General features: G+C 33.6%; 1 protein-coding gene and 1 long non-coding RNA gene across 3 annotated transcripts; one reads left to right on the top strand and one right to left on the bottom strand.

Annotated features, from left to right (window-relative positions):
- Positions 1-9,229: 9,229 nt before the first annotated feature.
- Positions 9,230-10,978, top strand: LOC108199679 (uncharacterized). 2 transcript variants are annotated; one of them, XR_010289051.1, is made up of 5 exons: positions 9,230-9,636; positions 9,784-10,155; positions 10,270-10,402; positions 10,610-10,663; positions 10,795-10,978. It is a non-coding gene; the product is annotated as an uncharacterized LOC108199679 (long non-coding RNA). The 2 variants fall into 2 exon arrangements; XR_001802479.2 differs by having other exon boundaries at positions 9,275-10,155.
- Positions 10,979-13,554: 2,576 nt separating this feature from the next.
- Positions 13,555-15,117, bottom strand: LOC108217518 (uncharacterized). Its single transcript, XM_017390349.2, has one exon. The coding sequence runs from the start codon at positions 15,115-15,117 to the stop codon at positions 13,555-13,557; it is 1,563 nt and encodes a 520-aa protein (XP_017245838.1).
- Between the last annotated feature and the right edge of the window lie 1,498 nt (positions 15,118-16,615).

The following is a 16,615-nucleotide window of genomic DNA, read 5'->3' as shown; positions in this document are numbered from 1 at the left end:
TTTGAGGATGACTTCGAAAACGTCTCTTCAATTCGAAATTTTAAGAAATTATAAACCTAAATCGAAAAATAAGTATTACATTATCTTACAAATCTTAAATATAAATTATGTTTTATCTATGATTGTTAGTTTGAATAAATATAATTTCACTCCTTTTAGAATTCCTAAATAAGAAAAGAATGGTATTATCTTTAGAATCCAATAAAAAAGAGGAATTGGATTAGCTTTAGAATTCTTAGGCATGATTTTTTGAATTATAATTATATTTTTTATCCGAAATTTAAGAAAAATCAGAAGACTGAATCGAAGGATTCTAGAAACGCCCGCATCCTCCTTTATATATATATATATATATATATATATATATATATATATAGAGGAAAGTTCTATGGAGACCGCATTTTTATCGGAGACCTCGGAGACCACGTATATTCTGCAATCAAAACACTGTAAAATATATTATTTTGTAAAATATGTTCTACAAATATCATGTATTCATTAAAATTGTTGAATATCATCAATGTTTAATAAGTAGATAATGCATGTTTTGCAAGTTGAACAAATGTTCTGCAAATTAAACATATTTCATAGAACAAAACATTTTGTAATGTTCTACATGTAAAACTTATATGATATTCAAGATTTTAAATGTAATAATGATTTCGGAAAACATGATTTGTAAAATTATACGTTTTGCAATGTTTTTATGAAATATTTTACTTGCAGAACATATGTGGTCTCCAAGTCTCCAGAAAAAATGTGGTCTCCATTGAACTTAACTCTATATATATATATATATATATATATATATATATATATATATATATATATATATATATATATGCTAGAGTAGATTTTATTCTAGAATTGAGTTGAACCCTAGTTATGGTTGATGCATGATTTTCGATGATCTCTGGTTGATTAGATTATTTGCTCTTGCTTATTGAGTTGTGCTGATTAACAATTACAGGTCGGACGTGATTATGTGTATTGTTCGAACCGATATCTATTTACCATCGGAAGTTGGATTTAGATGATTGTGATTTATCCAATAAGGACATGAACTTCTCCATGGAAATAGGTAGAAGAAATTGTTTGGAAGTTAGGATGTTGTGTTTAATGTCTCTAAACTGCATGATACCATGGAAATAGGCTTGATTGTATTTTAGAGAAGCCACTAATACTCGGAAGAGGTTATTGGTATTTCTTAGGGTGCATCTTTCCTCTTGGGTAATTTATCTGATTAATTGGGGGAGAAAATCATAATTGCATTGACTCATGTTAGTGGGGATACTAGATTCTAGATATTTTTATTTGATTATTTTCTAGATTTTATTTGTATTAGTTTAATAATCTCTCAATATTTTATTGTGTTACTTGTTAGTTGAATTGAATCGAGAATAACTAGTGTTTGATACGTTTGTCTCTGTGGGAACGACTCTGACTTACCCTACTACATAGTTAGAAGGTTTGTTAGATATTTTATTATTTGATAGGCACGTGACAGCCTTGTCATGTTTACAATTTTTAGATATAAAAATTATTAATAAAATAATGAATTATTATACATTATCTTTTAATATAGTCATGTACATATTTGTAAAAATGAATTTTAAAATTGAAAAAACGTTATTTAAAAATTAAGATTTTCAACTTCTTATACTCTAACTAAAAACTCGGAAATTAGCTTATGTTGTGTTTGGTTGGGGAGAATGGAATTGAAAGAATAAAATTTACTTGAAACTAATAGAGATAGAAGGGAAGTTTTGAAATAATTTTAAGTGAGTAAAATTGCTATGATGAGATTTGAGAAGAAATTAGGGGTAGGAGGAAATATAGCATTCCATCTCAAATTGACGGTATAATTTCTAATATATAATGTAAGAAATTGAACGGAGAAAATAATAAAATTTATTGACAATCACCGTTAATATAATTTATTTTTCATTCTAACCAAACAAAACATACATCATAAATTCGATACATCCTGGCCTAAACAGTACAAATATATCACTCGTATACTCGTGAGTCGTGAACACACACTTGTTCATGTGAAAACCCGACTTCTGAAGAGACTTTGCTTTACTTTTAGCTTTTTAGCTTCCGTCAAAAAGGTTCATCGTACATGTACTGAGCCCGTCCATCCATTCTTTATCTTGTTCAAAACGTTCAATACAGGAACGGCCGAACTAGAGCCCAGGGAAGGACGGGGGCATTCGGGTTCGGGAGTGCTATCCCTGCCCCCGATCTTCGAATTCAAAATCCATTCCCGACCGTGCCCCAAATCCCAAACGTGGATACTTTTTCTCCTTGATCTTCGCCCCGAACGGGGAACGGGGATCCCGCGGGGATTCGAGAAATTTTATTTTTAAAAAAATAATGATTTTATAATATATAATATATTTTTTAATAAAAAAACAAAATACTAATTCCTAATATGCTAATAAAATGATATTATCTGATATTTTCAACATCAAATCATATTAAAATTGATTTATAATATAAATTAAAGATAATTTTAAAATTATAAAATATATTATATTACAATATAATTATAATCGACCAATAAAAACAAAGAATATTTTTTAAGTTTAATAATATTATAAATGGCATATGTTTATAATAATTTTATTTAGTATAATATATATAAACATATTATTATTTTTATATATATACAATCGAAGTCGGGGATCAGGGCTGGAAGACAAGGAAACCCCAACCCCGAACCGAACCCCGAATTTTTTATTAAACTTTTCCCGATCCCCGCCCCGTCCTCGAAAAATTCCTCGAACGGGGCGGGATGAATGCCCATCCCTACTAGAGCCATGCTGGGACTAAAATGTCACGCTTTTAAGTTATATTCAAATTTAAATTGAAAAATTAGCGATTTGTGTGATAAATTATAAATTATTAATAATTATAAATTATTAATAATTAAAAATAAATTGTAAATTGATTTAAAATTAGAAATCAGTATGATATACTTTCACGAATAACTAAGTTTTTTTAAAAGTTAATCTCATCAATCAAATAACTATGCTGCCCAAACCTAATGTAAAGAATTACTCCCTCCGTCCCACCCAATTCTTTACATTGGGTTTGGGCACGGAGGTTAAGAAATATGTATAAAGTAGTGGAAAAGATAAGGAAAAATGGGTGAAGTGGTGGGACCCATTGATTTTTAATATATAAAAGAGAGTTGGTGGAGTAAAAGTAGTGTGAAAAGGAAGGAAAAGTGGGAAAATGGTGGGACCCATTAACTATTTTAGGAAAATTTTGTGATGTAAAGAAATGAGTGGGACGGCCAAATAAGGAAACCGTAAAGAATCTGGTGGGACGGAGGGAGTATAAATCATTACTGCCTCCGTCTCATTCTTTCCTTTCTTTTTTTAGACGTCCCACTCATTCCTTTCCTTTCTTTGTTGGGACTAAAATATCACGCTTGTAAGTTATATTCAAATTTAAATCGAAAAATTAGCTGTTTGTGTGATAAATTATAAATTGATTAATAATTAAAAATAAATTGTAAATTGATTTAAAATTAGAAATCAGTATGATACACTTTCTCAACTAACTAATTTTTTAAAAAAATTAATCTCAAATAACTATGCTTCCAAATCTATTATTACTTTTTCTACTAAGTTATATATCAATTATTATTTCTCACTTTCCCTTTTTTTCTTCCTTCTCATACTACTTTTACTCCACTATTTTTTTTTTTATATATTAAAAATCAATGGATTCCACCACTCCACCCACCCGGGAGTATTATAATCCAAACAAGATTTTAGGCATAAACAACTCTAATTTTGAATTATTTTCAAATTTTATTCATGTATCATATATTTGAACTTTTATTCTCATCGAATTCCAAAAAGTCAATTCAAAATCAATAAGTTTAGAAAGAAAATATATTCTCCGATAGCACCGTTTATATATTGAGAAAGAAAAAGGACAATACAAGAATTTTGGTCCATAATTTATCCGGTTGATTTCCGACTCCACTTCAATTTATTCTCTATTTAAGTTACACCAAACTATAATTCGATTTCTTTCCCGGAACCCTGATATATTGCCGGATCGATTGTACAAGTTTGATGCAATTGCCGGCTAATTTGTCAAAACTTGAATAGTCGAAGTGATAAATGATTTATCCTCCATTGTTCTAGTTCCGGGTTCAATTCTGACTTATCTCAAAAATTTCAAGGAACGATCACCTCGAGAATTTGAGAGAACAGATACTCAATTATAAGACTATAAATCATTTTAGTCAAAGAAAAATAAAAGAAAAATAGATGGAGAGCAGTTAATAGATACAAAACACATACTACTATTATGTTAAAGATTACAACCAAAACTGATACAAAATTCATGACATGGAAAAATCAGCCCGGTTGGCCTTGGATTCCTCCACCGAAAAGCTGGCCGGAAAAATTTTCTTGATGAAACCACCTCTCTTGCTACCGCCAAAACCCTTGTTAGCTTCTTTCTCAGCCTCCAATTTCTTCACTTTATTCACAACACGATTTTGCTGGATGTACAATGAACCGTAGCTAGCTCCCATAGATGCCATGAAACTAGAAAATATTAGAAAATATTTGTTTTATGTGTTGTATGTAGAAGATTGTTTGTGTAAATCTGTGTGTGAAGTTGTGTGGTCTTGGCAGAGGAATTTATAGGACCAGAAAGTCGTGTTGCTCCATCATGCTGAGTCTAACCTTCTTTGTATGTGTACGTATTTTTTTTTAGAAAAAAATACATAAATTTTTGGATATTTCAAGGAGTAGTTCTCAATAGGAAGATAAGTACCACTGAAATCGAAAAATTGATAGATATGTATATCTGTGTATGGTAATCATTCATGTTTTTATATATCTGATATTTTTCCTTTCTATTTATACAGATATTTTTATCTTTATTTGTTGTACTTTCCATATTTTAAACATGCAAGATTATATACAACTACAAATTAGTGTCTAATTTTGATAATAACTTTTGGATGAGGGGAGTCATGACAAAAACTTTAAAAGCAAATACTTGTTTAAAATAATAATATTTTTATTAGAAATAGTAAAAGGGAAATTATTTTAAATAATATGATAAAATGAAAATAATATATACTTCCTCTGTACCCACCATTTCTTATGTTTTTTTGGTGTCCCATTCAAGTTTTTACTTTTCAAAATTTACCAAAAATAGTTTATGGATATCATCATTTCCCCACCTTTTTATTTTTACATCATTTTTACTCCACAATCTCGCCTTTTTTTTTTGTCTGGTCCACTATCTCATTTTATATGTTAAAAATTAATTGATTCCAACATTTTATTAAAAAAAAAAATTATCTTTCCTGCTACATATTTATTTATTAACCTCGGTGTCTAAGGAGTAACATGTATCGAAAGGAAAAATCACACGGAAACCCTGTGTTTAGCGCTGTAATTCGAACCGAGCCTGGAGAGTTTCGAGCCGAGCCGGCTCGGTTAAATAATTGAGCCTAAATCTTTGCCCGAACTCAACTCGGTTAATTTCACGAGTCGAGTCGAGCCAGATCGTTTAGCTAAACGAGCGGTTTTAACGAGTCGAGCGAGCCAACTCGTATAATTTTACACTTAATCGAGCTCAAACCTTTATCCGAACTCGACTCGTTTAATTTCACGAGTCGAGTCGAGCCGTCTCGTTTGATTAAACGAGCCGAAACCTTTGCCCGGACTCGGCTCGTTTAACGAGTCGAGTCTAGCCGAACCCACTTAAACGAGTTCGAGCCGGGCGAGATCGCGGGCCGCCCGACTCGAATTTCGAATTAAGAAAAATATTGAGAGAGATCAAGAATTCTCACTATTTCTTAGATTTATGGACCCAATTCAATTCAGTGAGATCTTTCATTCATATTTTTTTCCACCAAGAATATTTTATAAAACTTTTTGACCCTTAAATTTGGAGAATCCTACTTTCACACAATTCCCAGGGTTCGACAAGCAATCGATATTTCACGATCAAGGGTGTCGTAATACTCTTTGTAGTAGTGGTCTTTATATATCGTATTAACAGTCGAAATATGGTCAAAAGAAAAAATTTATATTTGATAGGACTTCTTCTCATAACTATGAATTCCATTGGACCCAGAAATGATACAGAAATGATACATAGGAAGAATTCGTCGGGTGCTTAGTGATCCTGTGAATAGAAAAGTATGGATAAACATTAATAAAACACCAGTACAAAGTACATTGGCTATAGATGTATAAAATTACAAATATGGTTATATAAAGCGACAGTTCAACAACTGATAATTGATATTTTCAGCTATTACCGTGGACCTATTAATTTAATAAATAAAACCCGTGGCTCCTACAAAACCAATGTGCTTTGTGGGACAAAAGGTAGAGCACATAGTTGCAGAAATCCACCTGCTGTTTTCCATCTTATCCATGGTTCCTTCTGTTTCAAATTAATTATTTCCATTTTCCGTAAATAATATTCCCCTTTATCCTATTTATATTGACATATTTTAAATTTATTCCTATTTATTTTAATCTTTTAAATTTGTTGATCACATTAACCAAATCCTTGATATCAAATAAAAACTTATCCTTTAATGCTTTTTTAAAATTTAAAAATTAAAGCTTATAATACATAAAACTGATTAATTTGACCAGAATTTGATCATAATGACAATATAAATAAGATTTAGGGAGTATGTTATTTTACAAATTGATATATTTTTGAAAAATCCTGTCAAAGAAAAGAAGAAAATCAATCTACTTTTGACTTGACAGTGCTGCGGTAGATTTCACTTTTGTGTATGTGTAAGCACAAAGTTGGGAAAAAGTTCCACTAGCAAAATCAGTTGGCAAGCTCGTAGAGATCTAGGCCTACTCCCAACTTCCCCCATATGGAGTCTGGGGGTTCACTGTTCAGTGTATCAAAATTTCAGATACTCCATTTTGTTGCGGATCTTTACAAGATTTTGATGTCCAGATGACATAAGAAACAATTATTGTATATGCTTTTTTTTCTGTTTGGGGGCACTATTCTAGGACTAGGCATTAGGGGAGAGCGTGAGCCGGTTCGGCTCGGTTTTCCGATAAAACCGGAACCGCAACCATATATCCTCGGTTTTTGAAATCGAAAACCGCAACCGCCGGTTCGGATTCGGTTACGGTTTCGGTTTAAAAATCCCGGTTCGGTTATAATCGGCTCGGTTTCGGTTACAAAACCGACTACAAACACTACAAGAAAAACAGCTATCAGAGACCAAAATTATCAGCGACCGCAAGTCTATCGCAAATTTTGAGCAATAGCGACCGGCTTCCGCGACCCCAACAACGTTCGTCGCTAATACTTCATCGGCGACCGATTTCCGTCGCTAATTTCTCTCACAAGAATTTTTCGTGCCAAAAAATTGGAGGGAAAATTGGCACGAAGTATATTAGCGACCACATCATAGTTGCGACCGAAATCGGTCGCTAAAGGTGCCACATCAGCATAGTAACAGCCACCGCGGGTGGTTGCTAAAAGTCGTCGCTGTATATATTTCCTCCAGAAATAATTGTGTCATCCCACATCTGCAACCAGGACTATTAGCGACCAAATGCCGTAGCTGAAAGGTCCACGTAATCTATTAGCTACGAAAATCGGTCACTGAAGGTGGTAGCGGATGTAATTTTTTATATTTTATATTTCTTTAAGATATAAAAGTTTTTCATTAGTTATATCTTAATTAAATTCTTTAAATTGATAAAAAAATATTATTTTTATTTGAAATTGTTATTTAATGAATTTTTAAACTTTTTATTTAAAATTAATTATGTATATTATTTCAAATTAATTTTATCAGAATTGAATATTTTTAATAAATAGATTTTTTAATATAAACATGACTTATTTTCCAGATAAGTGTGGTGTATTAATTTTCGCTCTCTACGGATGCTATTTTATTTTAATTTTACACTTTTAAATAGTATATGTCTACAATCAATTAGGTATTGTAAAAAGGTTATAAATTTTAAAAATTTATAAATTCTTTTGATTAATTTTATTAAAACTACTTTTTAACAAATATATGTATTTATAATTCATTCTAAGAGTATAAGCATGTGCCTCTTTTTTTCTCACGGCTACTCGTTGTTTTATTTTTATTTTATAATGTTAATAGATTAACAAAATCCTTTTATTAAATCAAAAAAAATATTTTAACCTATAATTATATTTGTTGAAAAATATATTAACAAAATATTTTATATTTTGTAATCTCTATCTAGATGATGTCTTGAATTTAAAATTCGTCAAATTATATTATATCAAAAATAATTTAACTAATAATACTTTTTTTAAACACATATTTATTTGTTTTAAAATAATAAATTTTCTAAATAATAGTTGTTAGGATTTTTGTTAATTTTTTAGGAAGAGAACTTGGAGGTGCGTTAAAAATTTTAAAAATCTAAAATTAATTAAGTTGAGCCTTTTTTGCTAAATGATGAGTTTATGGTTGAAGATTATTGCAGTCAACTAGTAATTTGGCTAGTATTCTGATCTAGTGTTTTATCCGTATTATTATTTTAATATTTTTTAAAAATATTTTTTGATGATTCAACATTATAGATGTCAAAAAAAATTCAGAAAAAATTTGATTTATATGATTTGAAATTGCAGCAGTGAAAACTAGTTGTTTGACTTTTTTTTTTGTTCACAAAATTATTTGTTTGACTTGATACTTCTAATTGATGTTGAAACCTGAACTCGTGTTTTGATTTTTTAAATTATTTGTCGATATCCCATAAGGAGATAAGATTATAATATTACGTGAAACGTAAGGGTGTTTTTAAATATTTATTTAAATTTTAATAACGTATTCAAATTTTAATATTTAATATTTAATTTTTCTGTAATTTTGTTTTTGAGATATTTATATTAAAATAGAATGTAACATTTGATTAGAATATTTATTATAAAATAATTAATCTTATAAAAATAAATCTAGGCTTATTGATTTATTTATGTTAATATATTTTTATTGAGCTCATTAAAATAATTTTTTTAATAATTAGGCCTATTAAAATATAGATTTAAATATTAATTAGCCGAAGATATATATTTAAATTATAATATTTAAATGGGTTTTTATTACATTAGAGTAGATTCATTAGAATCTATTTTTAAAATAAAATGGCCCTTCAATCGGCTCAAATTTTGACCGGCTAACCAAATTTTTAATATTTCGTCTCATAATATAATATATAAAATAATTACATTCTATATACTTTTGTGATATGAAAAAAATTAATAAATTAATTGTGTATACCTTTTCAATAAAAAAAACTAGTAAATTTACTATCTTATAAATAAAATTATACAATTTAGCAAAAAAAAATATTTGATAGCAAACCATTCATTACCCTCTCTGTTATCCTTCATTTCATCCATCCAAAACTCAAATTTTGTTAAGTCTAAGCTCCCTCCAATCTAAATTTTTGTTTCCCTCTTCTGTAGGCGCCTAATGTTAGCGGCCCACTCTCTCTCGTACACTTCTTCTACTCTCTATGTTTCTCTTATGGTGATGGAATGCCGCTAACTGCCATTGCTATGGATATGATCGGCAAGATTGAGCCGCGGTCAGCCCATTTGTTAGGGGTAAGCCTCATTTCTGTCCTGTTCTTCTTTATTATTATGTAGATTCAAAATTTACTTTTTAAGGTTGATTCTAATCTTGATTTTAGGGTTATTAGAATCATAGTTTCTTGGTGAATTTGTAAATTTGGGTGACATTGTTTTTGTTAGTTCTAAGGAATTGGTTGTTGAACCCTATGAATGGTTTCATTTTCTAATTAATTGGATGCTAAATTCTGGATTTACAAGTCAGGTAACAACTTTCTAGTTTTAATTGTAAATTTTTTTAATTTAACACAGGCTGTGATGCCTTCCTTTTGTAAATTCTTGATTTATGTTGTGCTTCTACGCTGTTTGCAACATTGTACTCAGATTTTGGTGTATACAACTTTAGTTGTATATTATGAATAATTTGTATACAGGACTCGGGCAGTTTGCTGGAGGTTTTGAACCGAAAACAATATTTAAAACACAATGCCGGCCAGATGTTGTCACTTTATATCTGCATACATCTTATGTCCCTGTTCCGCAAGTGCTTATCAGGTACCTTGCCATTTGCATTTTGTTTGGTTTGAGAATGCGATGAATTTAGCAGTTACATGATCAGAGACTTTTCTCCTGAATGCACATCAGATATAGATAAATCCGAATTTCCAGTTTGTGCAGGCTGGCTGAAATCTAAGCCTATCACTATGAAAACGTTCTGTGAGATCTTCAATCTGCTGGTTGGAAGCTGATGGATTAAAATAACAGAGATGCAATTGGTCAGCTACAACAGACTTTTCTGCAGGTATTTAGATATTTTTAAAATTGTTGATTACTTAAAGTTTTAAATTTTAATGCATCTCCACTTTTAAAGTAATCTGCTTATATATATATTCTTCTTATAGCCATAGGATTTTGAGTTCTTATTTAAGTTACACTCACAACTTCTTATTTAAGTTACAAAATATGTTTCTTTCACTGCACACTTATGTACTACTGACCTATTTTACAGGTTCATGTTCCCCTTGTGAAAAATATGATATTCATCCGATATCTCTTGTTATTGGTATGATTTATCTCTCTTTATTTATCTATCTATGTGCTAGCAGGTTTATATAACATGTTTTTTTTGTTAACTTGTTTAGTAATATTTGTTAATTTGTTGGAGTAACCTTTTTATTATTTTGCTAATCACAGGATCATATCAAGATGATCGGGATGACCTTTTCGAAGGAACTGAGTGTGTTTTGGTTGTATTTATCTAGATTGTACTTTCATACTTGGACGATACTAGAACATATGTTTGTCCTTTTGGGTTTTTAGATGATATAAACAATTATATTGAGATTTTTCTATTTATTCGAGTTGATTATTTGATTTCAAGCAATTGTCTATATTATGGTGACCGGATGTTTGTATGATTTGAATGCATCTGTTGAGAAAGCAGGGTATAAAACACGTATAATATATTGGTAAATCTATAATAATAGGAAAAATATTGTATTCTGAACATATAATTAGCGACCTCCATCAGCGACCCAATTCTGTAGCTGATTTAGTGACTGAATTTGGTAGCTGATGTCTGTAACTGATTCTAGCAACCAAATTTCGTAGCTAATGTTGGTCGCAGAAGTTAGCGACCGACTCCTGTAGCTAATGACGGTTGCAGAAGTTAGCGACCGAATTCCGTAGCTAATATCCGTCGCTGATACCACGGTCACTACAAGTCGTCGCTGAAATGCATATCAGCGACCAGTTTTTATGCGACTGCTATCAGCTACCGATTTCGGTCGCTGATAGCTAATAGCTACCAAATGCGGTCGCTGATAAGTCTTTTTCTTGTAGTGAAAATTCACTTGGTACTTATTGCCCAGACATCAGTCGAAAGAATTATTTTAGGATTTCACACCATATAATCAGAGAGTGCTCCAGTTTAAGAATTTTCAGGGCAATCTTTGTCCTGTGATTATGACCTCTCTAATGTGTAGTGTGCCAAGCATCATGACTTGGGTAATATTAGCAACAGCAGAAGATAAAGATTTCTGACAGAACACAAAAGAGCTGCATATAAGAATTCATGTGACTTATAAATTAAAGTTAGAATTACATTATATAAAATTATATAGATTATAAATAATTATATAAAATTATATTTAATTATTTATTTTAATAATCGGTTCGGTTCGGTTTTTTCCGGTTCGGTTTGGAAATATAACCGGAACCGAACCAATTAAAACGGTTCGGGTTCGGTTTAATTTTTTCGGTTTCGGTTTCGGTTTTTGACGGTTCGGTTTTAGCCGGTTTTTCCCGGTTTCGGTTCGGTTTCATATCGGTTTTTTGCTCACCCCTACTAGGCATTATTACATTCGGATAATGATCCACAAGAAAATGCTTTAAACGGGCATCCAGCTAGGCTATGAACGGATCGGATTTGGATCGGATTTAGCTAAATTCATATCCCAATTCATTTAATTTTATCGTTTTCGGATCAGAGTAGATCAGGAGTCGAATATTTTACAAATCGATCCATATCCAGTCCATTCGGATCATGGATAATCGGATCGGAGATTCGATCCATTAAAAATTATAAAATATTTTTTTTACCGTGGACAATGTTTTAACTTCCATACAGAAAAAAGTTATATTTTCTAACTATATTAATTAAGGAATTTTAACGTCATAAAGCAGTAAAGTAAAGTTTGCAGCTTCATGCTATTAAGAAAAATGCAACTGAAAACTTTGTTGATTGTTCCCGAGAAGCCTTCAATAAAGAATGTGTCAAGTAAATAAAAAATAATAAATAAGTTGTTTAATTTTTTTTTGAAAAGCGAATAAGATGCATTGATCAGAAAGGTTGATTACATAAGCATATCTACTAAAGATATGTAAAGACATCCTTCATCATTACTACCCAACAAAATATACCCTGGGAATAACAACTACCCAATCAGCATTTCATCCTTCAGAAACTCTCTCCTACAACCACCTAGAAACCTACATAGCCACCAAAAACACAATATCCCATACATCCCCATGCAAAAGACCCCATAAGCTAATAATACCCTATTACTACTAGACTACCTAGAACTGAACAATTGTTTGCATGCCCATTTTACTCTTGAATCTCGTCCACCTCCACCGGTTCACCGTCAACATTCACCTGAGCATCACCTCCCACCATCAGAGCAAGATCTGGTTCTTCTTCCAACACAGGTTGATCCATGATGTCCGCATCGTTCACTGCACCAGGTCCGACATCTTCTTCGTTCACTGCCATAAACTGGGGTTCTGCAGGGCCAAGCCCCATGTCTGCATGCCAGATTTCAAAGATCCTCCCGAGCGGCTGATCTATGACCACCATCACCTGATAGTTTCTCGCACCGTGGTCAGCCAGGAATGCTGCTAGTTCATTAGCATTTCTATCACAGATGTCGACTTCCATCTCAAAGTTGTGATCTGCTCTGCGTTGGTTAAGTTGCTGCACAACATACTGGTGATCTGGATGAACCCCCTCGACAGCAGAGTGCCTCCATTCCCAGTAAGATTGGAAGTGATCCGACTTCAAGATGTAATGCTCCCAGTTCTCCGCATAAGCTCGTTTACATCCTTCAAGCATGGCGTAGTACTCATTAACCCTCCTGTTCTGAATCCGTAGGGACCCAGAAAGCATGCGCAGGATACGGCCCCGGCTGTTCCTTATGACCACTCCTATTCCGGTTACATTTCCGTTGGGCAAAGCCTCCACAAAAAAACAGCCATGAACGTTTATCTTCACCATTCCTCTTCTGGGCATACTCCACCTTGGAAGAGCTTCGACATTCTCCACTTGGGTCATGTTTGTTTTAGCAGTTTGTCTTAACTGTTATTGACTAAAGGCTTAAGGGGTGAACAGTTTATTTATAGGCTATAACTAGGTTAGTGCGAAGTTACTAGAACTGACTCTTCGAATTCCACTACTCAAGGCTTGGGTTGGGAGAATGGGCCACTGCAATTTGTGATCCAACAACTTGTGAGATGTTTACTCTTGGCACCTTTTTTGGCTAAAAAATCAGCTTCGCTGTTTAGCTCACTAGGAATAAAAGCGCATCTGATTTTTAGTCCTTTAAAAATTTCCCGTAAGTCCTGCTTTTCATCTGTACAGTGCGCAGTTGTAACTTCCAACACCTTGTGCACTAATTTTAAGCAATCCGAGTAGATTACCATATTGCTTGCCTTATAGTCTGAGTTTGAAAACGATTTTACCAGAAACTCCAATGCTTGACTCTCTGCTTCGAACGAGGTTGTAGCGCTAGAGGGTCCTGAGAATGAAAAGATTACATTTCCTTTTTTGTTGAGGATGTTCCCTCCTATTCCAGCGAATTTAAATTCGCCACGTGTTTTGCATGAGCCATCTGTAAATCCGATTAAATCTTCCTCGACCTGCATTATATTGCTTAGCTGAGCTCGCTCAGAACTTGTTAAGACTCCCATTGGATTGACACTCCACCATGTTGCAGCGTTTTGAAGAATCAAGTTGTTTGCCAAGCACCACTCCTTGGCTAGTTGTTTGAAGTAGCTTATGGCTGATTGCATTTTGACTTCCATATTACGAAAAACCACCTGATTTCTCACCAACCATATGCACCACAAAGCTGCACTCACACATACTTTCCAAGTGATTCTGGCTTTCCTAGTTGAGAACTGCTTAGACTGTTGCCAGATGCTCATTAGTGACATTTCATGCGGAGGAACTGGGTTGATTTGCCACCAACTGAACATCTGAGTCCAAACTGCTTTGGCCATTTTGCACTCTATCAATAAGTGACCTGTTGTTTCCCCTTCTAGCTTACAAACAGGACAAGTCGTTGAGTCGCTGAGTTTAATATTCCTGAGTGCTAAGAAGTTTCTAGTAGGAAGGATTCCCAAATGAGCTTTCCAGAGAAAGATCTTTACCTTGTTAGGCACCTTTAACTTCCAAACGAATTCCCAACTGATCGGACTACTGTTGCATGTCAAGAGATCTGTGGCAGCCTTAAGTGATAAGCCTTTCTTAGTATATGCCCAGATCATTTCATCTTTGTCTTTTGCTAGGGTTATTGTTCGGACAAGGTCGCCTATTTTTGAGGCTTCCTCCATTTCCCACGGTCTAAGTGGCCTTGACCAGAACTGGCAGCTTGTACTAATGTCATTCCCCTTCCAGCATTCAAACACTTCTGAGACTGAAATCTCTTTAAGCGTAGACAGCTTATACAGCTTAGGATGTGTGTCTTTTATTGATGATTTTCCAGACCAACGATCTTCCCAGAATAAAATTGTTTTACCATTTTTCAATTTCCATGCAAAATTATCTTGAGATAATTTTTCTCTTAGACCAGGAAACTCTGATGCCTTCTTGATTGCTTTCATACTTTCAGACAATTTATTCAGGTGCTGAGTCGAAGTCATACTCTCGTGAGCAGAAATACCATATTTCCCTCTCATCCAAACATTCCAGGATTTTTGTCTTTCACTGTTCCATCTAAAATTCCACTTACTTAGCATCGCCACGTTCTTCACTCTGATGGGATTAATCCCAGACCTCCTTGTCCCAGTGGTTTGCACACTTTTCCCCACGAAATTAAGTGTAGCTTCCTTTCCTTAAGAAATCGAGTGCCTACGTGCCCCCAAAGGAAGTCTCTCCTTATTTTTTCCATTCTCTTCAGAACTACAGCTGGAATGAAATGTAAGTTCATCCAATAGATTGGGAGACTGTCTAGCACTGATTTGATAAGGGTGAGCCTTCCGGCTTGGTTGAGGGATTCGGCTTTCCATTTAGAAAGTTTACTTCTCATCTTCATTAGTACAGGCTCCCAGAAAATTTCTTTCCTAGCAGAACAACCTATAGGAAGGCCCAGGTATTTCATCGGCCAAGCACCTACTTTGCATCCCAATATTTCAGCACAATTCCTTAAGCTCTCGCCAGCTGAGCTAGAAGCATATAGTTCACTCTTGTTGTAGTTGATCTTAAGGCCAGAGATGATTTGGAAACACTGTAATACTCTTTTGATCCCCCTTGCCGACTCCAACGTTCCATCTAAGAAAACAACCGTGTCGTCCGCGAATTGTAGGTGTGTGATGTCTGCAGTTCCTTCTACGAGAGTGATACCCTTGAACAACCCTTCTGAAGCTGCTTTGGTTAGCATGGAGTTTAAAATTTCTCCGACAAGGTTGTATAATAAAGGTGAGATAGGGTCTCCTTGTCTGAGACCCCTTGCTGGGGTGAATTCCTTTGTTGGAGAACCATTGACTAAAATAGAAATTCTTGACGACTCCAACAGAGCTCTTATCCAGGAAACCCACTTGCTATCAAAATTCATTTCCAGCATTACACTGTACAAGAAGTCCCAATTTACAGAGTCAAAGGCCTTCTCAAAATCAAGCTTGAGGATGAGACCTTCACCCTTTCCCCTTTGAATTGTATGCGCCACCTCCTTAACTATAAGTATTCCTTCTGAAGCCTGTCGACCCTTGATAAAGCCTGATTGTACATCACTTACTAGCTTATCCATGCACCGAGCTAATCTAGTAGCCAATACTTTCATTAAAATTTTCATGCTGGAATTAATGAGACTGATAGGATGGAAATCTTTGACTGTGGTTGGATTGGAAATTTTAGGAATTAGTGCTATGAAAGAGGAGTTGAGCCCTCTCGGCAAGATAGCCTCTTCCCCAAACTCTGATATTAGGGATTCTATTCTTGGCTTGATGAACGGCCATAAAAATTTCAAACTTTTCACATTAAAGCCATCGGGTCCAGGGGCCTTATCCTCTGCCAAGGCTCTCAAAGCACCTTCAATCTCCAAACATGTGAAATCCTTAATAAGATTCTGTTTGTCATCCATGGTTAACTTTGGTAATTTTACAGTTCCCAGAGAAAACAGAGTTGTGTGGTTGTTCTGAAAGAATTTTGAGTAATAAGAGAAAAATGCTTCCTTAATCAGCACCGGGTCTGAGATCCATTCTTCCTTGAAAAATAATCTTTGAATCGCGTTGGCATTTC

Source organism: Daucus carota, chromosome 1 (genome assembly GCF_001625215.2).
Source record: "Daucus carota subsp. sativus chromosome 1, DH1 v3.0, whole genome shotgun sequence".
Lineage (NCBI taxonomy): Eukaryota > Viridiplantae > Streptophyta > Magnoliopsida > Apiales > Apiaceae > Daucus > Daucus carota.
This window is presented reverse-complemented; position numbering and strand designations above follow the sequence as displayed.

Bases quoted from the DNA above. Each gene is read 5' to 3' on its own strand.
- LOC108217518 (XM_017390349.2), bottom strand. From the start codon at position 15,117: ATGCTAAGTAAGTGGAATTTTAGATGGAACAGTGAAAGACAAAAATCC.